The 22,941-nt window shown below is 49.8% G+C and overlaps 1 protein-coding gene across 3 annotated transcripts; it reads left to right on the forward strand.

Annotated features, from left to right (window-relative positions):
• The first annotated feature begins 5,936 nt into the window (after nt 1–5,936).
• Nucleotides 5,937–19,954, forward strand: ENO1 (enolase 1). Of its 3 annotated transcripts, none has more exons than XM_027564996.1 (12): nt 5,937–6,135; nt 8,620–8,713; nt 11,239–11,334; nt 12,635–12,693; nt 14,063–14,132; nt 14,589–14,722; nt 15,105–15,327; nt 16,553–16,750; nt 17,350–17,551; nt 17,946–18,054; nt 18,259–18,317; nt 19,530–19,954. In XM_027564996.1, the coding sequence occupies exons 2-12, from the start codon at nt 8,629–8,631 to the stop codon at nt 19,597–19,599; spliced, it is 1,305 nt and encodes a 434-aa protein (XP_027420797.1). In that variant the 5' UTR covers nt 5,937–6,135; nt 8,620–8,628; the 3' UTR covers nt 19,600–19,954. The 3 variants fall into 3 exon arrangements, with proteins under 3 accessions (XP_027420797.1, XP_027420796.1, XP_027420798.1); XM_027564995.1 differs by lacking the exon at nt 5,937–6,135 and adding an exon at nt 6,256–6,408; XM_027564997.1 differs by lacking the exons at nt 5,937–6,135; nt 12,635–12,693 and adding exons at nt 6,270–6,408; nt 12,274–12,332.
• The last annotated feature ends 2,987 nt before the right edge of the window (nt 19,955–22,941 follow it).

The following is a 22,941-nucleotide window of genomic DNA, read 5'->3' on the forward strand; positions in this document are numbered from 1 at the left end:
ACAAACCTCTCCTCCTCAAGCTACAAAATACAAAGAAACTATACGGTACTGAAAATAACTGTGTGCATGGGCAATTGGGGCAAATTTAGGACCACAAGATACAAAAAGACAAAAAACCCAATGGCCATTTCTGAAGAGCCAGGAGCAAAAACTGGGTGTTGGGAGCAAAAGCAGGGCAGTGCACATGGCTCCTGCACACACCACCACCTAATGGGTGGGCAGAACAACTAAGCCACCACTGTGATCAGACCCCCGGGCACACCGCTACCCTCATCCCATATAAGAAACAAGCTTGCCCCTGCTGCTTCTTTTCGCTCCCTCTTGCAGCTAGTGTAATAAAGCCCAATAAAGCCTTGCATGGATTTCCTGTCTGGCCTCTAGTCAATTTCTATTGATTGGGGAAGGCCAAGGACTCTGGTTAGTATCACAGTCTCTAGGAGAGCCACCAGCCTGGCTGATAGATAGATCAAGGTTTCTTCGCCCCTGGGCTGCAGTTACTCTGGGCCTCCCTTCAAGAGAAAAGCTTAAAAACTGTGAGGAAAAGGGGATGGGAAAGGATAGAGATGAAAAGGGAAAACAGCTGGGGCAGGGGGCCAAATGCAGCTGCTGTTGAGAGCTATCAGTGTCTTGCAGGCCTCCATTTCAGCTGTAAGCAATGATTCCCAAACTGATGATAAGAGCCACCTGGGGCAGTGACAGCTCAGAACTGCCTCCAGAGGGTGGTCTTTTCACACCCATTTCAAAGATAAAGGAGCTGAGGCACAGCAGATTCCCACAGAATTGTTTTGACACAAGATGGCAATCCTCCACTGAGATTTTCTCTGGCTGGTGCAGAGCTCCTCTTAGTTTCTATCTGCCTCCCCACCTTCATTAGCTGCTCTCAGTCCTCAGTCCTGGGGTTTCTTTATTTAACCCCTCTGCTCCTTACTCCCCTCATTTGGGAACCACTGATAAGTGCCTCCCCAAACATCTGCCTTATCCGCACCCTACCTCCACAGCTGACTTTGGAAGGCAAAGGAGGGGCTGTGGACAGACAGCAGGGAGTCCTAAGAGGTGCCCTCAAAACCATGATGGGGTAGAATGCTGATTGTAATATACAGAGTTTACATAGGTTTCCTTAAGCAAAAGACTTGGAAAGGGGGTTATTGAAAACTGGTCAAATTTCTAGAAAAAAACATTGCAAAGGAAGAGCTGAATTTTCTTTTTTCCATCCAGGTCAAAACTCATGTACACTTCTGGTTGTGGGCTTAAAAAACGTTCACAACCTGAATGTTGAGAGTTATGCTTTCTTTAGAGGGAATTTTTAGGACTGCAAGCCCAGGAGAAGCATTTCAAGTGACCCTGAGAGAACTGCCCTGAGGAGGTGAGGAGGGGAGCCAAGTTATACAGAAGTTTTGTAACAAAGGGCAAGTGATCTGAACACCAAAAGGTTATTGTTAATTAAAAAAAACCAGATATCTCAAGTTAAGGAATTGAGTCCTTTACTATGTGTGGGAAGATGCAAGAGTCTGGTCTCACAGAAATCATTTCTTTGATACGCACCTCAGCTATCTGGGGCCAGTATCCTGTCTTCACATCCTGGGCTAACTCAGGACTCTCCAGGTGGTGGCTGTAGTCTGAAGGCTGCTCAGTTGCAGGTATTCTTTCCTTCCTGAGTTCCCTCAGGGCTCACCCTAGGGCTACCCCTAGGCTTTTTTGGGCAGAATCTGTCTTAGCTAAGAGCTGCATGCACACACATGGAAGGATCCTAAGATATACCAAATATGGACTGTGAACCAGGCAAATCAAAATGGTCGACCAAAGAAAACTGGAAGAAATATCCCATATATGTGATTTAAACAGCCAGGAGGGTGCAACTCAGTGACTCTCTAAGTTTGCCCATGTGTCTATCTATATGTGCTGTACTCTTTTTTTCTCCTAATAAGTACTTTACTTGCTTAACTATTGTCTCTGTGGAATTTCCTTTCTGCAAAGCTGAAGGGCCAGAGCCCTTGTCACTGATCGCTGGTCTAGTGGCTAGGATTTGGTACTCACACCATTAGGACCTGGCCTAAGTCTCTCCCTGGGAACCCAAGCTCTGCTCCAAGCCATTACAGGCTGAGGCCACTGGAGATCAGGACCACCAGGGAAGTCTCAAAAGAATACTTTGGAAAACAAAGTCCTAAGTATTTGTCTTAGAGAAACTCTTGCACCTGTACTCAAGAGATATTCTAAACCAAGTTCATAGCAGCAATGTTGTTATTAACAAGACAGAAAGAATCAGGAAACTCAAATATATATTGATAGGAAAATGTGGATAGGCACAATGGAATACTATTCAGCACCAAAACAAACTATCTCCAGCTCACAAATGTCAAGTGGAGCAAAAAAAATATTGTAGCAAAGGCCACAAACAGTACAATGCCATTTATATAAAGTTCAATACATATTTAAATACTGCAGAGAAAAGCCAGGTGAAAGTAAACACAGAATTTAGGATTGTGGCTACCTCTGGGGCCAGGGAAGGATATACAGGGGACACGAGTGGCATTGCCAGTACCCCATTTTTTAAGCTGGTAAGTTAGGTACACAGACATTTATTATTTTTTTACATCGGATATGTTTTATGCAGTCTTTGGTATATGTGAAATACTTATTGTGTAGGATGGGAAAAATGCACTACCTAAAAGTTGAGGATTATGTTTTATTCAGTGGATTTACTGAGGACTTAAGCCCAGGATACAGCCTCTCAGATAGCTCTGAGGGACTATTCCAAAGAGGTATGGGAGGAGCCAGGATATATAAGAGTTTTTGAAAAAACAAAAACAACTCAGGTAACCAAACATCAAGATTACCGCTAATTAAAGAAAAATGGGACATCTTAAGTTAATGAATTCAGCACTTTTCTATGTACAAGAAGATACAAGAGACCAGGCTGAATGAAATTATTCCATTTTCTTCTCCATCCTGGATCCCCTCTTGAGTGCTGAGGTGGCTGCAGTGGCTGATGGCTTGATGGTTGTAACATCCTTTGTTGTTCAGTCACTCAGTTGTGTCCAACTCTTTATGATCCCATGAACTGCAGTATGCCAGGCTTCCCTGTCCTAGACTATTTCCCAGAGCTTGCTCAAACTCATGTCCATTGAGTTGGTGATATCACCCAACCATCTCATCCTCTGTTGTTCCCTTCTCCTCCTGCCTTCAATCTTTCCCAGCATCAGGGACTTTTCCAATGAGTCAGCTATTCACATCAGATGACCAAAGTGTTAGAGCTTCAGCATCAACCCTTCCAATGAATATTCAGGGTTGATTTCCTTTAGGATTGACTGGTTTGATCTCCTTGCTGTCCAAGGGACTCTCAAGAGTCTTCTCCAGCACCGTGGTATGAAGGCATCAAGTCTTCGGTGCTTAGCCTTCTTTATTGTTCAGCTCTCACATCTGTATATGACTACTGGAAAAAACCAGAGCTTTGACTATAGGGACATTTGTTAGCAAAGTAACATCCTTTGGTTACTGATAAGGCAGGTGACATTCCTTGTCCAAAGAGGTAAACACAGAAACTTTCTAGACTGTTAGGAGGGGTGATCCGCCTAGATACCCTGAGGTCCTTCTACACTACTCTGAACTCTTATCTCCCTAGGCCTTCCTCTCTAACCCTGGAGTTTCCTATCTGGGTAATGACCTGCCTTCCAAAAAGGGTGTGCCACCTATTCCACTGACCAGCAGTTTTCAACCAGGGGTGTGCAGACCACAGACAGAATCACTATGACCCAGATGGGTCAAAGGCTGCTGAAGATTCATCTTCCCTCAGTTCTGGCATTCCCTCTGCAAATGTCATGCAGTCCCTACCTGTAGTGTAGGTATCTTCCGACAAGAGCCTTGCATACACATTTTTCCTCCTTGCCCACCAGCAAGGCGAGTGCCTTTGGTCTGCCACTGCACTAAAACTGCTCACCCAGCATACTGTCAGTGATCAGTAATAACTAAACGCCTGTAACAAAGTAGATGGCCTGCACTGGACTGAAGGCACCCATGAGTCCCACAGCCTGCTAACAAATCCTCAGGAGCCGTGGAGACAGGCAGGGTATTTGGCAGCCTGTGAATTTTGGAAAGGATAGGAGGACATCTCTACTAATCATTAACATTTGAGCTCCTATTTGAGGTCGAAGTGCTGGCTCAAAAACGCTGTGGAGTGGCCTCCAAGAATCTTGCAATAGCAGCGGTCTGAGATCATGTTCTACATTTGATTTCCTGCGAAGAAATCACTGGTTGTGGCCAAAGAGCTGTTATAAGAGCTATGTTTTTCTATCTTTATCTCTCTAACCATTTTAACAGAAAATGAGATTGTTCTGGAGCCCTTTCAGGGCCACACCTTAGAATTGCTCTGAAAATAAAAGCTGTTAAGTGTCTGATTTCTGTAGAACTCTAAAGGTTTAGGAGATGGTGGCTGTTGATTTAGCTGCTGAGTCATGGGGTTGGGATCTTGGTTTTAAGCAGTTTGAAACATCAGTGTATTGTTGGGGAAATCACAAACTCTGCTTGCAAAATTCATGTAATTCTCTGGCAAACATTTTACAATGTTCTTGTTGCTTTTTTGCTGAATTTAATCCTAAAGGTCTTTCTTCTTAGTCAGTAGGCCTTCAGTTTTATCCAAAGCTAGGGATTAAGGAAGAAAAGCAGGTTTTGCAGCTGACAAGAAGAAATAATAATTTGAATATACACTTTGATCTCTCTATGCAATGTGTTAAACCTGAAGATGTATGACACTGTTTTAGCTCTCTGAATTACCAAGAGGAGCGCTAAGAAAGTACAAATAATTCTTATTGGAAAATGAAGCCCTCCCTTGAGTGTGAGTGTTTGGGGTAGGGGTGGGGATGTACTGAAGAACTGATTTAAAACAGGCATCAGTTCTGTCTTCAGCAGAGGGTAAAACAACTACATCTACTATTGTCTATTTTTCGTTTGTCAGACCACTGAGGAATATTGCCTGTTTTGAACTTTGAGAAATCCCCCAGGATATGTGTGAAATTCCACTGCCAAACCAAGGCTCCCCTAGCAGCTCAGACGGTAAAGGATCAGCAAGCAATACAGGAGATCCTGGTTCCATTCCTGGGTCAGGAAGATCCCCTAGAGAAGGAAATGGCAACCCACTCCAGTATCCATGGACAGAGGAGCCTGGTGGGCTACAGTTTATGGTGGTCGCAAAGAGTTGGACACGACTGAGCGACTAACACACACACACAAGCACGCACGCACACACACACACACACACACACACACACACACACACACACAAACCAGGACAAGTATGGTTCACATGGATGAGAAAGGGAGGGATGGGGCCTCCTTTTAAGATTCAACACACACACACACACACACACACACACACACAAACCAGGACAAGTATGGTTCACATGGATGAGAAAGGGAGGGATGGGGCCTCCTTTTAAGATTCAACACACACACACACACACACACACACACACACACAAACCAGGACAAGTATGGTTCACATGGATGAGAAAGGGAGGGATGGGGCCTCCTTTTAAGATTCAACATTAACAAGAGCCTCAGAATGAACTAACCCTGGGCACGCACATGGAGGAGTGCCTAGGCCATAGGAAGCGCTCAAAAACAATGAGCTGCAATTAAGACAAAGTGAACATCCTTTCCGCTATCTTGGCCTGATAACTCAAGTGTGACCGACGCACAAGGACAAAGGGACCATGTCACCTTGGCGGGCGGCCGGGAGCGCAGGGCGCAGGCGCGGGTGAGCGCACGTGGCTAGGCTCCCGGCTCCGCGGCCGCCAACGTCTCCTTGGGGTCTCCAGCACCGCGCAGCCGGGCGAGGGGTGGGGCGGCCAGGAAGGACAGGCCGCGAAGGTCGTCACCAAGGTCGTGGGCCGGACGTGCGGCGCCGGAGTGACGCTGCGTGCGTGCGGGACTCGGAGTACGTGACGGAACCCCGAGTCCTCATGCCGGTCGCGTTGCCCCGCCCCTCCTCTCCCTCGGGGCCCCAGAGCCACAGATTGCTCTCCGCCGGTGGGAGGGACCTCGGCCGGACACTGGAACGAAGGGGGACTGGGGCTCGTCCATACCCCACCCATTTGCTGGGGCAGTGGGGACGCCCCAGCCCGGTCCAGCCCCACCTCCCTGGTATGTCGCCCCCTCTAACCATCCGCAGCGGCCGCAGCTCCTCCCTTCCCTCGGACGAGAGACCGAGTGACGGCGCGCTGAGCCAATGGCAAGGCGTCGCGGAGGGGGCGGGGATTGGGCGGGGTCCCCTCCGGGCTGGGCAGGAAGTCCTGTCCTGCGGCGCGGAGAAGAGCTTGGGGTAGTCGGAGCGCTCGGAGTTTGCCACTTATCGGTCATCCTTGGTGTCCGCAGCACTCTCTCCCTCTCTCTAGGGCGGCGACCTCCGGCGGCCGGGTGAGAACTCGAGGAAGGGCTGCCGAGCAAGCGCCCGCGCGGGCGCCGCGTGGGTCCCCCGGGCTCGCGGGCGCTCCTGCCGGTCAGACTGCGGGTGGGGGGTTCGGCTGGGATGGGGAAGGGGTGGGTCCGCCCTCGCGACTGGCCTCCCTGGCCAGAGTCCCGGCTCGACGCTGGGGCACCGCGCCCGGGTTCTCCGGAGGGGAAAGTGCAGCTTAGCCTGAGATTACGGGTTACGGGCCCGCGTAACTGTCCCGGGAGATCAGGGGTACAACACGCAGTCACCAAGACAGCAGGCGGCGAGGGTGGAAGGTTTGGGAAGTGCTCCAGGTCCAACCTGCGTGCTCATTAAAGCCAGGCCCTTACGAAAATGGACAAAGAGGCCGAGAAAGGAGAGATTCCCGCGAAGCTGCAACTTCCCCCTCCGGGCCCCGCGCCCCTGCCTCCCGCTGGTGGCCCCCGGCCTGGCGCCTAGGTGTCCAGCCCGTCGCTGCTCCGGAATGAGCAGGGACTAATGTGGGTTTAGAAGGCGCTTGTCCTGGAAGAGACTGCAGCGGAGCCGGGGAGTCATTGGGAAGCCCTTCTGGCGACCTCACCCAGGTCGGGCACGAGCCGCTCTCGGCTCCCCAGGCTGGCCACCAACAGTCAACCCCTGATCTGACATAAAAAGGATGTATTTTACGAAATCTTGTTCGCTGCTTCCTCTGCAATGTGGTCTTCCCCTTGAGCGGTGTGGGCAGCCGGCTGACCTGCTTCCGGGGCACGTGTGGGCCCCGGCTGCCCGGTCTGCCCATGCTGCCTCTGGTCCGGGGTTCAGTCTAGACCGATAAAACGACGTGCAGGCTCCCGGTCAGACACACCTTCCTCTCTCTGTGTGCTCATAGCATTTTAATAACTTGGGAGAAAAGTTTTTCTATACAATTTAAAGATGAGTTGAATTTTATTTTTACATCAGGAAATAAGTTGATTACTTTCTCTTATATCACTAAAAGGAAACCAAAAATGAAATCTTACAACTGTGTGATGAGGTAGTGAAATGAATATGTGTTTAAAAAAGTGTATCTAAAAACTGTAAAGTAAATCAGTGGTGGCCTGAGGATGAGGGGACAGTGACTGGAAATGGCCTAAGGGAACTTTTTGGCAGTGATAAATGTTACACAGGTATGATTGCCCAAACCCCAAAGTTAACTAGAATTTTAAAATGAGAAAAAATTTAAGCAAATTTGCCTTTTTGTCTTTTTATTGGCTAATAAATAAAAACTCCATTGTTACAAAGACAAAGCCACGCACGTGACTTCATATCTAATTTTGAAACTTAAAAAGATGCCATTTGCTGCTTCAGAACATTCCAGAGAAGATAACTGGAGGAGGGCCCAGTTAGATAATGGCTTTTAAACAGTGATTAGATGTCCACCTCTGTCTTACAAGATGTTCAATTAGTTTATTCCTTGGAGATCCCCTGGGAGGGAAAGCAAGAAAAGGGGGACTTTTTTTTTTTTTTTTAGCTTTTGATATTTACTCTTTGTAGCTGCAACCCCCACCTTTTTTTAAGGTGTTTTCAAAGGAAACTTCTTCACTTGGCATATCCTGGTGCTCAAAAAAATCGTTTCTCTAGGTACAATTCATGATTTTCATAATTAAGATTTTTAGTTGGGGTGAAATGCCCACTGAAAGAAACACTAATTAGATAACGTTATTTTTGTGCCCTGTCTTGCTGAAAACCCAAGCACTGTGAGGTTTGAAAGGCTCAGAAATTGGCAAAGCTCACAGCACACCGAGCAAGAAGCTCACTCCTCCCTTCCAAACTCATAATTTCTGATTATCCTATATCAACCCGTTAAAGAGCCTCCTGATGCCTCAAGTTACCTGATGAATTGTGTTTCCAGCTTTTAATTCACTGTTCCACTACAAACCAGATTTTCCTCCTGTAGTTTATTTTTTTTCAATCCCACCAGCACACATGTGGTCAGGCTTTCTTTGCTTGCAGGACCAGCCCTGAGTTAGTAGGGCCTTTCAGAGCTGCCCCCCGCCTACTTTTTAGGAACAATTCCCACTGCTTTCCAGCAGGCATTTTCTAGTCACCCTTCCTACATTAATTTTTAGTTATATGCAGACTCTTCCTAGTCTAGGAATCCTCAGACGTGACCCCGTGAATAATGAGCTGAGGTTTCGTTATGGTTCATGGAAAACGTGAACTGTGTTTCCCTGCAGAAAGTCACCATGTCCATCCTGAAGGTCCACGCCAGAGAGATCTTTGACTCTCGTGGGAATCCCACCGTTGAGGTTGATCTCTTCACCGCGAAAGGTATGTGCCACCTTTGTTGCTATAGTCCCTTGCACCACATTCCATTTTTTAAAGCTTCAAATGACAGAGCCTTAGGCGAGAAACAGCCTGTGGTCTGGAAAGCCTTTCTTTCTGATCTACACGTGCTGGTAGGCTGTGGTGCTGGTAGGCTGTGGTGCTGGTAGGCTGTGCTCCGAGGCTGGGAGGCAAGAGGCCCTTGTGCTTCTTGGTATTTAGAGCACCGCGCAGGTCAGCTCCTAGATCACTGAGGTAGGGAGGTAAGGTGATACCTTGTCCCTAAAAGGGCGCGTCACTCGTTTGCCTCACAGCTTGTTGTGACCAAATAAGTAGGCACGGTGTGGTAGGATGGATCTTCCTTGAAAAGGAAAGAGATTAGGGGAGTATAAGGGTATATATAGCGCTCTTATCTCTGCTTCCAGAAATCACTCTTAGAGGATCAGGGACAGTTTTTACTTGGGGGTGTTGGGACATTCCAGAGGCTGGTATTTTTACCTCACTATAAGTCCACATAGGAAGAATTTGCCCGCATTCGAAAAGAATAGAATGGGACCCCCTTAAAATGTTCCCTCCTTAATCTTTTTTACTTTAAGAAAATCTAACCCTAGCCCCTGTGTTACCTCCAGCAACATCTCAGCCATTTTCTAAATGGCCCAAGTGCATGAAGTTGGAAGGGGAGCTTCAGGCAGAGAGGCACCCAGTGGTGCCGAGCACAGACCTGCCAGACAGAGCTGAGTCATGGTCTGAATCACAGGCCTGGCAGAGGAACCTCCAGCCCATCCCTTCCTGTCCTGCCTTCCCCCTTGCCCAGAAAGTGAAGGCTCCTCAAGTCTAGATTCATCCCGCAGAAGTCTACCTGTGGTTACTGTGGGGGTTGCCATGAGAACACCATTGCTGCTAGGCATGTGCCTTGTGGATTCTCAGAAGATTGCAAGAATTTCCTTTCAGTTTATGAGATTGGCTCACTTAGAGAGTGGAACTTTCCACTTGGAAATTAACGGACTTTGAACAAGGAAAAAAGACCCAGGGTGCTAAAAGATTGTTGAGAAGGAGGCATTTTCTTTGAAACTCTTTAAAATGACTAAAATTAATGTCTTTTAACATTTAAATGAATGGGACTTTCTCTTTTGTGTTTTAATCCTTTTCAGAAGAATAAAAAGGCCAGGAAATCATAAATTTGTTAAGAACCTTTCATCATATCTTTCTTTCTTAGAATTTATTTTTTAGGCCAGTTTTAGGTTTGCAGCAAAATCAAGTGGAAAGTAGAGTGTTCCCATCTATCCCCCATCCCCACCATCAACACTCTGACCTGAGCAGTAGAGTCAAACCTGCATTGACACGTTATCACCCCAAATCCATAGTTGACCTTCTTCACCTAGACTAACCTTTGTTAGAGTCAAGGCTGCACTGACTTGTTATCAGCCAAAGTACATAGCTGACCGTAGAATCACTCTTACTTCCATCGTGTCTTCTCCTCATCCAGGGCTGATGGATACAGAGAAAGCCAGGGGCTGGATACAAAGAAGAACATGTGGCCCTCTGCTCACACAGTCATGTGGTGACACAAGCATGTAACCAAGTGTGACTGAGATACTTGGTTGATCTTTTCCTCTTCAGTCGAGTTGCCTTCACATCCCCGCACCCGCCAGTTCTCAGAGGGGAAATCCCTGACAGTTTCAAGAAGGCTGCCTGCACTTCCTGCTCCCCTAACCCTGTCTGCCCCATGTAACCGGATCTCTGCAGTACCTTTCCTGACCCCGTCTGTCCTCCAAGGACAGCTGCCACTTTCTGCTCCACAGTCTAGGCTTAGCCAGGCGGCTGGCTTCTGTATCTGCAGGACTGGATTGGGTTCTAGTGTCATTAACTCTGTGCCTTTGTTGTCCTTATTCCTTTTCTCTTCCAGCCTGTCCTGTTAGGCAGAGAACCTCCAAATAGCATTCACTGCTGCCTAAGCTGAGGCACATGAGCTGTAGAGATTCCTCTTGAGCCTTCCAAACTTGAAAGCTAGCAACACGATCTCAGTTGTCTAAGGGAAGCTTAGCAACAGTGCTCTCTAACCAGACTGTCTAAAATAGCTTGGTGTTTCCATGGGTTACTAGCTTCTAGAACATGACAAATCCCGCAAGTGGATTTATGGTGCTTCTGTTGGACTGTGTGGCTGGGGGTGGTCCATGGGCCAGCAGCAGGGCACCACCTGGGAGCTTTCAGAGATGCGGACTCAAATGTCCTGTCATGTCTCAGGATCTGCATTTTAACCCACAGGTGCTGTGTGTGCATGTTAAATCTGGAGAAGCTCTGCTCTAGACCTTTATCTTTAAACTAGAGAGATTCATCAGCTCTGCTGTAGGGTCTTCGGTATAAAGTCGTAAAAGCATGGGAGGCCGGAGGAACAGCCATCTTGAGTCTCCCCGATGTTGGGAGGAAGTGACCATTTCCTGAGGGCAGATGCCCTCTGTGCCGGGAGGGATCTGAGAGCTATTGCTTAATCATTAGTAAACATTTCCCCCCCTCCCTCTCTCAACATCCAGGTCTCTTCAGAGCTGCTGTGCCCAGTGGCGCCTCAACTGGAATCTATGAGGCCCTGGAGCTCCGGGACAATGATAAGACGCGCTACATGGGGAAAGGTGAGCACAGACCCAGGCCGGCTCGGCCCTGGCGGCCATGGCCTCCCTCCTCCCTGCAGCTCGCATCTGAGGGCAGGAGACCTCTGATTTGGCCCAGGGTGTGGACGGCGAGCATGTGTACCGCCCAAGGGAGAGAGAGCTGGCTGACTGATGCCAGGGTCCCTGAGCCTGTAACCCAGGGCAGGCGTTTTCACTCTTCTTTCTCCTGCGATTTGTCTCCAGTCTGTGAAGAACTCCTGGTTGGGCCAGGGAACGAGGGAGAAGAAGACACGTTAGCTAGTCCTCAGGAGAAGCCTCTCGTCCTCCAGGAGGGCTCTGAGGGCCTTCCCGGCCGGCTGGCCTCTTGCTGGGGTGTGGTCTCGGGGTGGAGGCTTCCGACTCATCATGGATAGAGCAGTCGTTGTCTCTCTGGCAGAGGCCAGGTCACAGAAAAGCAGACAGGGCTGGACTGCACTCTCCATGGAGCAGTGTCACCCCGGGGATACGAATTGGTTCTGGAGAGAAGGCCGGAGCACAGGCTGTGTCATGGTTCATGGCCCTCCCAAGGGCCACACTGTAAGGAGATGGAGGGCACGAGTTGGCTGCCAACCTTCCAGGGGAGGGAGATGAGGAAAATGGGCCAGGGACACTGCATCGGAGGGGCAGCAGCGAGTGAGGTCAGGTTGAAGGGGACACAGGGCCAGGGTCACGGCGGCTCCACTGCAGGGGGCAGCTTCTGTAAAGAGCTCTCCTGAGGGGTCTCGCTGGCAGCCCAGGTGGACTCCTGCCCAAGGCAGGAGGACCGCGCCCCACCCCAGTTAGGATGAGGCCGAATGCATGGTCCCCACTGCCTTCTCCCCACCTTCCTGTTTCCTCTCTTTTTCTCACTCAGCGCCCTTCACAAACCTGTTCTCTTCTGAGTCTTTCTTTTTTCCTTCTCTGTCAATCTCTGCTGGTCAGGTGTCTCCAGACCCGTTAAGTATATTAACGAGTTCCTGGCGCCAGCCTTGTGCACACAGGTAATACACGGGGCATCCTTTAGCCTCTGCAGCTGGCCTGTCCAGTGCATGGTCTTGCCAACTAACTTCCCTCCAGACACTGTTTGGCGGCTCTGTGTGTGGCTCTAACCCCTGGGGGTCCTAGGTAAGAGCACTCAGACTGGGCCAGAAAGCCCTCCGATTCCGGGAGGAGAGGGCCAGGGGTCCCGTTGAAGGTCTCTGGTGGGCTCTGAATATCTGGGTGAATATGGTGAGCGGTTCTCCAGCAGTGCTGCTCAAGCCTCTCATCAGCGTCGGTAATTTGATTTGATTATTCCTTCTAGGTGTCTCAAAGGCTGTTGAACACATCAATAAAACTATTGCGCCTGCCCTGGTTAGCAAGGTAGGACCCGCCTCCTGATGACTAATGTATATTAATGCTATCAGAGCGCCGCCGCCCAGTCCAGGCCGGGGGGCTTTCCTGTTTACAGAAGAGCTTATTCTGAGAGCTAAAGAAGCCGGTGGGCTTCCCTGTTGTGCATGCGAATTACTTGGCCTTTGCTGACCTGCCCTCTGCCTGTGTGGCCATGTCTAACAGAGCATGGAACTGGATTCGAGGGACAGGAGGCTCCAAGAGCCTTGATGTTTCCCAGCAATGATCTAGACCTCTGGGGAGTTAAGATCCAGATTTTAAGGGTGGCTCCCAGGGATGTTGAATGTAGTACCCATTCAGTGGCGACTGACTGGTTTTTTTCATGAGCTGTGGAATTATATGTTTAAACAGCAGAACTCTTGTTAAATAAAATCCTATTTGGAGCCTCAATATGGCAAACAGATATAAGTAGAGCTGCTGTAGAGGAAGTGGGGCTGGGGACCTCACAGCCCAACCTGCTCAGCTACTTTTTTGTCGCTTTTATCCTCCCTCCAGCCCCTCCCTCCCAGATTCCTATGGCCTAGCCTGGCCTCATGGGTCCTCCTTGGCGTGGTCCCTCTCCCAGCTCCACTCTGTGTGCCCATGGCAAGTGGCACCTCTGCTGGTTCTATTCCCAGCTTACCTGGTGATTGGTCCCCAGGCAGAGTTTCCATCACTGCTCTGCCGTCCCAGCCTCCTGGCCCCCTCCACACACAAGAAAGATGATAAATAATTTGCTGTTGTGAAGTTTTTAAAGTAATGTTGACTTTTATTTCATTACTTTGAGCCAGTTTTTAAGATGCCAATTTAGTTACTTTATAACTCTCACAAAAAGTATTCATTTTGGTCAGTTATCAAACATTTTGGGGATTTCCCTGGCAGTCCAGTGATTAAGACTCCACACTCCCAATGCAGGGGACCTAGGTTTGATCCCTGGTCAGGGAACTAAGATCCCACATGCCGCACACAACCTGGTGTAAAACATTAAATAAAGATTATTATTATTTTTTTATTTTGGCCTTGTGGACTACCTACCATCAGATACTCAGACGTCCTCATTGAGGACAGCTGAGTGACAGCAGAAACTGACTTTGGTGAGCACAGTGCTTCAAATAAAGAACAATGAGTTCTGCTGTTTTACAGCCCCCAAAGTCAAAATGCTGGGAGAATTACGTGATGCTCTTACAGCCTGTGAAGGGCAGTATTGTGTCTCCCTGTTTTCTCCTGACATGGATAAGCACAGAACCGACCTGGGCTTTGCACGGTTCCCAGGGCTGGTGGCTCTGTGACAGGAGGGCCCAGGGCGTGCGGGTAGAAGCACCATTCTGTCCAAGCAGCTCACCCTCCCTTCTCCCTGCAGAAGCTGAACGTCGTGGAGCAGGAGAAGATCGACAAGCTGATGATAGAGATGGACGGCACAGAAAATAAGTGTGAGTGGCCCAAGGGGAACCTTTGCAGGATGGTCGTGGCTTCTCCTGAAGACTCTTGAAGTCCCTTGGGGAGAGGTCATGTCCCTAACGATGAGTTATGTGACCAGATAGCTGTGGTCCTTGCCTCACGTTCATAAATTACATTTTTAAATATCAGGAGTACAGCCAGCTGACAGCAGCAGGTGTGGAGGGTTACTCAGAAGAGGCCTGTGCTTTAGGTAGTCTAGCAATTTGCAGAACTTGCTAGAGTTCCATAGACCAAAGAAAGGGCTTTCTCTTTGGGTGAAGAGCAGATGAATGTATGTGGGAAGAAGGCTGTTGTATTTCTGGTGTGACAGAGATGAAGAGGTTCAGAATACAATCCAGGGCTCACACAGTGGTGGTCCAGGCGGGAATGCCAGCTGGAGGAAGGCTGGTGGGTAAGACATACCTTCATTTAACTCTGTTCTGTTCCAGCCAAGTTTGGTGCGAACGCCATCCTGGGCGTGTCCCTGGCTGTCTGCAAGGCTGGTGCTGTGGAGAAGGGGGTGCCCCTCTACCGCCACATCGCCGACTTGGCTGGCAATGCTGAGGTCATCCTGCCAGTTCCGGTGAGTAGCTGGTTTGAGCTTCCCGTGTGCAGAGGAGGGAGTGTTTGCTTTCTCAGGGGGACCTGAGACCTCCCGCCTCTCCAGTTCATCCATATGTGACCCTCCAGCACGAGGGTACAAGCAGGCTCTGGGGGTCTCGGCTGCAGACACCTCTGCCAGTGCCGGCTGACAGTGACCTTGAGCGGTGACCCGGCTGCCCTGCACGCATCTCCTTAATTGTCGATGGGAGAGGCACTCTATACTTGTCTTGTTGGATTGTGTGCACCTGTGGTGGTGGCCGCAGTGCACTGATGCATGGGCTCCATGCGGGAGCCGGGCATTGTGGGTCTGCTGGGGCAGGGAGACCCTCCGGGACGGGAGCTATACTCCTCTCTCCCCACAGGCTTTCAATGTCATCAACGGTGGCTCTCATGCTGGCAACAAGCTGGCCATGCAGGAGTTTATGATCCTTCCTGTTGGGGCCGAAAACTTCCGGGAGGCCATGCGCATTGGAGCAGAGGTTTACCACAACCTGAAGAATGTCATCAAGGAGAAATATGGGAAGGATGCCACCAACGTGGGAGATGAGGGCGGCTTTGCCCCCAACATCCTGGAGAACAAAGAAGGTAGTGGCTCCAGGGGAGCCCCCACCCTGGGCACCGTGGTGCGCCTCCCGACCCCCAGTCTGCCTTTTCCACCTTCCATTCATCAAGTACCAAATCGCAAAACCCTTTGTGATTTAAGAAACTAGCACTTCCTTTAAAAAAAAAAAAAGAGGTTTTCTTATTAATTTGACTTCTGAATGGCCCGATGATTTGCTTAAACTGGGCTGTCAGTGGGCTCGAGAGGCAGTTTGTTCTCCTACCATCCTTGCTCCCCAGCGATGGCAAAAGTGTGCAGCCTGCTCCCTGTTTAAGGATACTGGCATGCTGAGGTTTCAGGTCATTCAGCCGCAGTAATGCCACACATGCTTTGTTTCACTTTGAATCCTTAGATGCAGAATTAAATGTGAGAGTTGAACAGAGGATACAGAAGTCTTAGGAGAAGAATTCATGGCTGAGTTTTCTGTTTTAGAAGAAAAAGTTAGGGTTGCAAGCATATTTCATGGGCTTCAGGGATGGTTAGTGGAAGGAAAGGTCCATCCTGACTTTTGGGTCAATCATACACAATAGCTGACATTCAACTATTATAACTTATAAAAACCCAGCTGTTTCACGTGGTTTGAATCTTGGGCACCTTTGCTGTGCAACAGTAGCCAGTGTCTTGGTCAGTTTCCCTATAGGCAGTGCTCCTAAGTGAGGCTGACCCTAAGCCTGGACCTGGATAGCAGAGCCACAGCGTGGGGTTCCCTGTCAGTCCACTGGGCTCCCTCTTGGATCGCAGCCTTGTTGTTCAGTCCGTTAAATCGTGTCTTGACTCTTTTCAATCCCGTGGACTACAGCATGCCAGGGTTCCTGTCCTTCACCCTCTCCTGGAGTTTGCTCAGATTCATTTCCATTTAGTCGGTGATGCTGTCTAATCATCTTATCCTCTGTCTTGGCTCTATTTAAAGCCCGTTCTTCGGGACAGCTGATCTCAGCTGGTCACTGTAACTGTATCTTGGCCAGCACAGCTGTTCTTTGGTGCTAAATTTGGGAGCGTTTGTCAGTGAAAAAGCCTCTGAGAGTCAGTTTCCAACTTGGCCATGCACTTGTGGCCCTGAGCAAAGGTTTCTTGCCCCAGAACATAAAAAGGTTCCTGGAATCTTGAGACTGGTGGTTGGGGCCAGAGCACCTTATCCTCCCTATGTTACGGTTCCCACTGGGCAGAGCTGGCCTGGTCTCCAAAGTCGTCACCACCATCTCTTTCCAGCCCTGGAGCTGCTGAAGAATGCCATCGGCAAGGCTGGCTACAGCGACAAGGTCGTCATCGGCATGGACGTAGCTGCCTCTGAGTTCTACAGGTCGGGCAAGTATGACCTGGACTTCAAGTCGCCCGATGACCCCAGCAGGTACATCACACCCGACGAGCTGGCCAACCTGTACAAGTCCTTCATCAGGGACTACCCAGGTGAGTGTTCCCAGGGCATCTGCGGGTGTGAGTGGCGGGTAGCGCCCCCGCGGTGGCGACATGGTGTGAGCGCCTGTGTCACTGTCAGAACAGCCTCCTGAATAAGCAGATGTGAGGCAAAGACTGCCGGGCGCTCCTGCACACGGGAGAGGGGACACTGAGGCAGAGAGTGGGTTAGCACTTGCCCAGGGGCGCTCGGCCAACAGTGGCACAGGTGTTCACACCAGGCAGGGCCTGAGTGCCCGTGTCTAGCGTTGAGCGCCTTGGTGGAGATGGGGCTGGGACGCGCACCCCAGTATCACCCCTCTGGGTCCTCAGCCCTGTTCTTCCTCTCGGTGGCACTAAACTGAGAACCCCTTGGGCAGCAGGTTTTCTGCCTCCACGACCATGGGATTTCAGCATTGCAATTACCATGCTCCCTGTCACAGGAGGGCTGGGTAGGGCGGACTCCTTCCAGGACTTGCTTTAGGGACAGGCTGTCTGCAGGTGGGAAGGGTGAGGCCAGGTGAGCCTCAGTTCGGGGGAGGTGGGGCTCCAGTGGTGTTGCTGGTCAGCAGCCTGGGAAGCCACCCTGATGAAACACACTCTACTGTCCGCAGTGGTGTCTATCGAGGACCCCTTCGACCAGGATGACTGGGAAGCTTGGCAGAAGTTCACTGCCAGCGCAGGGATCCAGGTGGTGGGGGATGACCTCACGGTGACCAACCCCAAGCGGATCGCCAAGGCCGTGAGCGAGAAATCGTGCAACTGCCTCCTGCTGAAAGTGAACCAGATTGGCTCTGTGACCGAGTCCCTGCAGGCGTGAGTGCCCTCCCTCCAGGGGCAGCTGTTGTGAAGAGAGGGGCCTGAACCTGGTGGTGGGGAGGGGGCTCCTGGTTGGAACTCCTGGTGGCATTTAAAGTTAGTGATGGCCCCCAGGGGACCGGGACACTTGGCAGCTGTGGCCTGGTCCTGACCGCTGGATGACCGTGCACTCAAGATTCCATCTCACATGGAGAAAGTTAGGGCACACACACACCTCTCTCTCGAGGAGGCTAAACCCACTAGGTTTCCAAATGTGACTACAGGGCAGAGAACGTCCTTGGGCCTTTAGGGGAGGTTGAAGGTTATCCTCGTCCCAGCAGTTGAGGGCTTGGGAGGGGCTGCAGTGCCTGAGCCATGGAGCCATGCCAATCTGGTTTTCTCTGGCTCCTAGGTGCAAGCTGGCCCAGTCCAACGGGTGGGGCGTCATGGTGTCTCATCGCTCCGGGGAGACTGAGGACACCTTCATTGCTGACCTGGTGGTGGGGCTGTGCACGGGGCAGGTAAGGAGCTCCCTGACACGAACACAGATCTGGGGTGGGGGTGGAGAGAACGGAGTCCTGGGTGCCTCCTTCCCCGCTTCCCAGGTCAGAGAGCCTCCTTAAGGCCTTGCTGTCTCTACGCCTGGCACCCTCCCCTTGCCCAAAGCTTCCGAGAGGATTCAGTGTCCACTGTAAGCAGCTGTGGCCTTTGTTTTCTCCTTCCAGATCAAGACTGGTGCCCCTTGCCGATCCGAGCGCTTGGCCAAGTACAACCAGATCCTCAGGTAAGAAGCTGCCCGCGCTGAGTGTGGGCTTGGTCCCCAGGAGGAGCCCGTTTGTGCTCTGTGGTACGAGGTGGGTCAGGCGCCCTGGCCCCAGTGGTGTTAGGTTGGGGCCAGTCAGGCACCTGATAGCCCTGCCCTGGATCGGGCCTGCTCCGCACGACTGCCTGGTGGCTTCTGGTGGGAGAGGGAACTGCTCCCCTCTGGACAATTGCAACCTAGAATTTGGGGGAGCTACAAGGAGGCCTTAGTGATTCTCTGACTCTCCAGTCTTGTTTTGTGAACAGGATAACAGAGCTCAGAGAAAGAAAGAAAAATTGCTGAAGGGCAAACGGCAGGGTTTCCAATGTTCAGCTCCTTCGGACACTCTAGTCTCTCCCCTTTCTGTCCTTGAGAAGCTTTGCCTTTAAACACAGGGTGACCTGCCCTTCTGTTCTTTTCTTCCAGTCTTGAAGGGAAAAGGAACATCTGTTTCATAAGTCTTCCCACATTACCCCATCTTTAAAACTTTATCCTGGAAAATGCCAAACATATAAAATATAAGTGAATAATAGACCGTACTTCCTCTCCATCACGTGCATGCACCCGCTGTTCGTATTCCTCCGTGTTTTGTCTCTACACCCTTTTCTGAGAATCTTAAAGCAAATTCTAGGTATTTTGTGATTTCACTTGTGTATATTTCAGATAAAGCCTTACTTTTGTTTTTTAACATAACCACTCTACCATGATGGTTCCCACGATTAGTGGTAATTTCTTAGTGTCAACATTGGGTCTGTTCATCTAGCCTGTCTCCTCTCTCGTCGCTAAGTGACTTTTTTTTTTGACATCAGGATCCAAACAAAGTTCACACTGATAAGTGCCCCCGCCTTTTTGCCCTGTACCACTTATTAGTTCAAGAAACTGGGTTATCCTTTCATTTTAAAAATCTTTTTTCTTTTTCTTTTTTAAGTATTCTAAGAAGTCACAGTCCTACCATTTATATTAGGAAGGCAGGGCAGGAAGGAGAACAGGTGCATGAGGAGAGCCCAGATGTTCTATTCCTGGTGTCTCCAAGAAGCTCAAATTTAGGGATTAGTCGGGCAGACTGAGCGAGGGTTGAGTCCCCAAGTTCCTAGCAAGAAGTGTGTCCTTGACTACCTCTCTGGGTGGGAAAATTTATTGCATTGAAGTTTGACATCTGTCTTTCTCTCCCCATCTCTCTTTCTGCTTCCTAAGAATTGAAGAGGAACTGGGCAGCAAGGCCAAGTTTGCCGGCAGGAGCTTCAGAAACCCGCTCGCCAAGTAAGCTGTGGGTGGGCGAGCCCCTGCAGTCACTCGTTGGCTCCTTAGACCTGTATCTGATGTCACCGAGCAGTGTGAGGCCCCCGCTGATGCCCACAGGGGCCTCTGGTAGTTACCTGCCCTCTCCTCGTCCTGTGACGTCCCCGCTGCTTCCTTAGACCTGCTACAGAAGCCATGCCTGACCATCTGGAGCCCTGCTGGAAACCCTAGCTCTGTAATCACGTACTTGGCCCAAATCATTGTTCTTCTCACCTCGCTCCCACCAAGTATCCAGAGCCACATGTATCTAGGTTGTCATCTCTGAGGTGTCCAGTGGGTTCATGTGCAAAATAAAAAGGCCTGAGTGACCTGTATATATATGCCCTGTGTGTATGAAGTGGTGTCTGAGCCTGTCCTCACATCTTGGATATTCAGGAAGCACCTCTACAAGAACCAGAGGCTTTGTGTCAGGATAGAAGGAACAGGAGTTTGTGGAAGATGTTGTATAAGTCCTTGGGGAGGGCATGCTGGGGAAAAAGTGACAGGGGGTCAACCTGTGCCCTGCAGCAGAGGCTGGGCCAGTGCCAGGAGGCAGGGCCTGACTTCAGGACCAAGCTTGTTGGGGAGAGAAAAATGCAGAACTCTCACAGGGTACCTCAAAAGCAGCTAAATAAGTTAAAATTTAATTCATTCCTTATTTTCATCTGCCTGATCTCAAGTGCTCAGAAGCTCCATGTCGCTGATACCCACTGCCTTGGGTACTGCAGGTATGAAGTGCTGGCATTGCAGAAAGCACTGTCTGGAGTAATGAATGAGCACCAGCAAGAGGTGAAAATACTGTGGCTTCTCTGCCCTCTGCCCCTTGAGGTCTGGTGTTCTACTAGTGTTTTGTTTTCTTCCCCTGATTTGATAAAAATCCCTTGAACTGTGTTTTAATACCCGGCAAGAGTCCCTTGCATTGCAAGGAGAGCCAGCAAGTCCATCCTAAAGGAAATCAGTCCTGAATATTCATTGGAAGGACTGATGCTGACTTGATACAAAGAACTGATTCATTGAAAAGACCCTGATGCTGGGAAAGATTGAAGGCAGGAGGAGAAGGGGATCACCAGAGTAAACTCTGGGAGTTGGTGATGGACAGGGAGGCCGAGTGTGCAGCAGTCCGTGGGGTTGCAAAGTCAAACACGACTGAACTGAACCCAGCGAGGCCCCCTTGTGGACATTCTTGTTCATTGCTCATCTCTATCTGTTTAACCCAAGAAGCAGAACCAGGAGAAGATAGTCACTCAATCTTGTCTGACTGTGACCCCATGGACTGTAGCCTCACCAGGCTATTCTGTCCATGGAATTCTCCAGGCAAGAATACTGGAGTGGGTTGCCGTTTCCTTCTCCAAGTAGAAGATACATACACAATATTGAGATGCATCACGAGGAATTGGCTTCTGTGATTGTGGGGCATGACACAGAGTCCTTAGGCTGGCCAGTTAGAAGGGAGGGTGATCAGGAAAACTCCACGTTCAGGTGAAACTCCTCTCTTGTGTAAACCCTGCTTTAGGAACTTTCACCTGATTCAGGCCCACCCAGATCATCCAAAAAATTCCTTGTTCAGAGTCAACAGTGAGTGGTTTGAATTGTATCTGCAGAATAGCTTCATAGTAATACCTAGATTAATATTTGAATAGCAGGACTCCTATCTTATCACAGCCACCACCCCTTGTGAACTTGGCAACCACACACAAGTGTCTGAAGCCATCCTTCATCTCCAGATAAGAAGACCCTACTTCACCTAATGTGGTGCAGCCCTCCTGTGTACAGCCAAAACCACTAACTAGTCCCAGCTTTGCATGACTGGTTCCCATCTGAAAACTGATTCTACAAGGAATGAGGCCTGACAGTCTGCCTGGACTGTTCATCCAAACTTAGATGGCTAATTTTAGTTGCATGTCAGCATTTCCCATGCTTAGTCGCTCAGTCGTGCCTGACTCTCTTTGAGTTGAAGCCTGCCAGCCTCCTCTGTCCATGGAATTTCCCAGGCAAGAATACTGAAGTGGGTTACCGTTTCCTCCTCCAGCGGATCTTCCCGACCCAGCAATCGAACCTGCATCTCTGTCTCCTGCATTTCAGGAGCCTTCAGGAAAAGCCCATTTTCTGATCAGCAATTAAAGGCATTCGTCACTCAGGTTAAAGGATAGATAGGAGCCCTTTCAGATCTGTTCCACCCAGAAGGAAGGCTACTGGGGTCTCACTGGCCCTGGGGATGCTGAGCCCCTGGGGACGGTTGACAGTTTTTCACCCAGCAGAAACAGCATGTTGCTGACAGGGATGGGCAGGAGTAAGCCAGGAAGAAATACAAACAATCAGCCTTTTCCTGGGCATTCTGACTGAAGCAGGACAAGCAACGCTGATTCTAAGTTTCCAAGTGTTTTTGAAGTAAACATCTCTGGTAGCTCTTGTTAGTAGTCTCTGGACTTGTGTTCTGTGTTTTCTTTTTTAATGTTAACCTTGTAATACAAACATTGGTTTTTCACCTGTGATTGTCTTGATCCCTGGAACAAAACAACTGAAAATTTGAAGCAGTGTAGTTTGCAAACTTCAGCTGGCCACAGCTTAGAGTCTCCCTGGTGGCTCAGCTGTTTAAGACTCTGCCTGCAATGCAGGAGGCCCCAGTTCAATCCCTGGTGGCTTCCCTGGTGCACTCAACTGAGTGCAGTGCTGGAGACCTGGGTTCGATCCCTGGGTTGGGAAGATCCCCTGGAGAAGGGAAAGGCTACCCACTCCAGTACTCTGGCCTGAAGAATTCCATGGACTATAACCCTAACCCTGCTGCTGCTACTGCTGCTAAGTCACTTCAGTCGTGTCCGACTCTTCGCGACCCCATGGGCTGCAGCCTACCAGGCTCCTCTGTCCATGGGATTTTCCAGGCAAGAGTACTGGAGTGGGGTGCCATTGCCTTCTCTAACCCTAACCCTAACCTCTTCCAACAATACAAGAGAAGACTACACATGGACATCACCAGGTGGTCAATACTGAAATCAGACTGATTATATTCTTTGCAGCCAAAGATAGAGAAGCTCTATACAGTCAGCAAAAACAAGACCGGGAGCTGACTGTGGCTCAGATCATGAACTCAACAGACATGAGTTTGAGTAAACTCCGGGAGTTGGTGATGGACAGGGAGGCCTGGCGTGCTGCAGTCCATGGGGTCACAAAAAGTCAGACACAACTGAGCGACTGAACTGAACTGAATTGATACAGCAAAGAGTCAGACTCAACTGAGCGACTTTTCACTCACTAGAGTCTCCTCAGAAGCTTTTAAAGTTTTGGCCATACCCTGCATCATGTGGGAGTCTTAGTTTCCAGAACAGGGATC

This window comes from Bos indicus x Bos taurus, chromosome 16, assembly GCF_003369695.1.
Source record: "Bos indicus x Bos taurus breed Angus x Brahman F1 hybrid chromosome 16, Bos_hybrid_MaternalHap_v2.0, whole genome shotgun sequence".
NCBI classification, from domain to species: domain Eukaryota; kingdom Metazoa; phylum Chordata; class Mammalia; order Artiodactyla; family Bovidae; genus Bos; species Bos indicus x Bos taurus.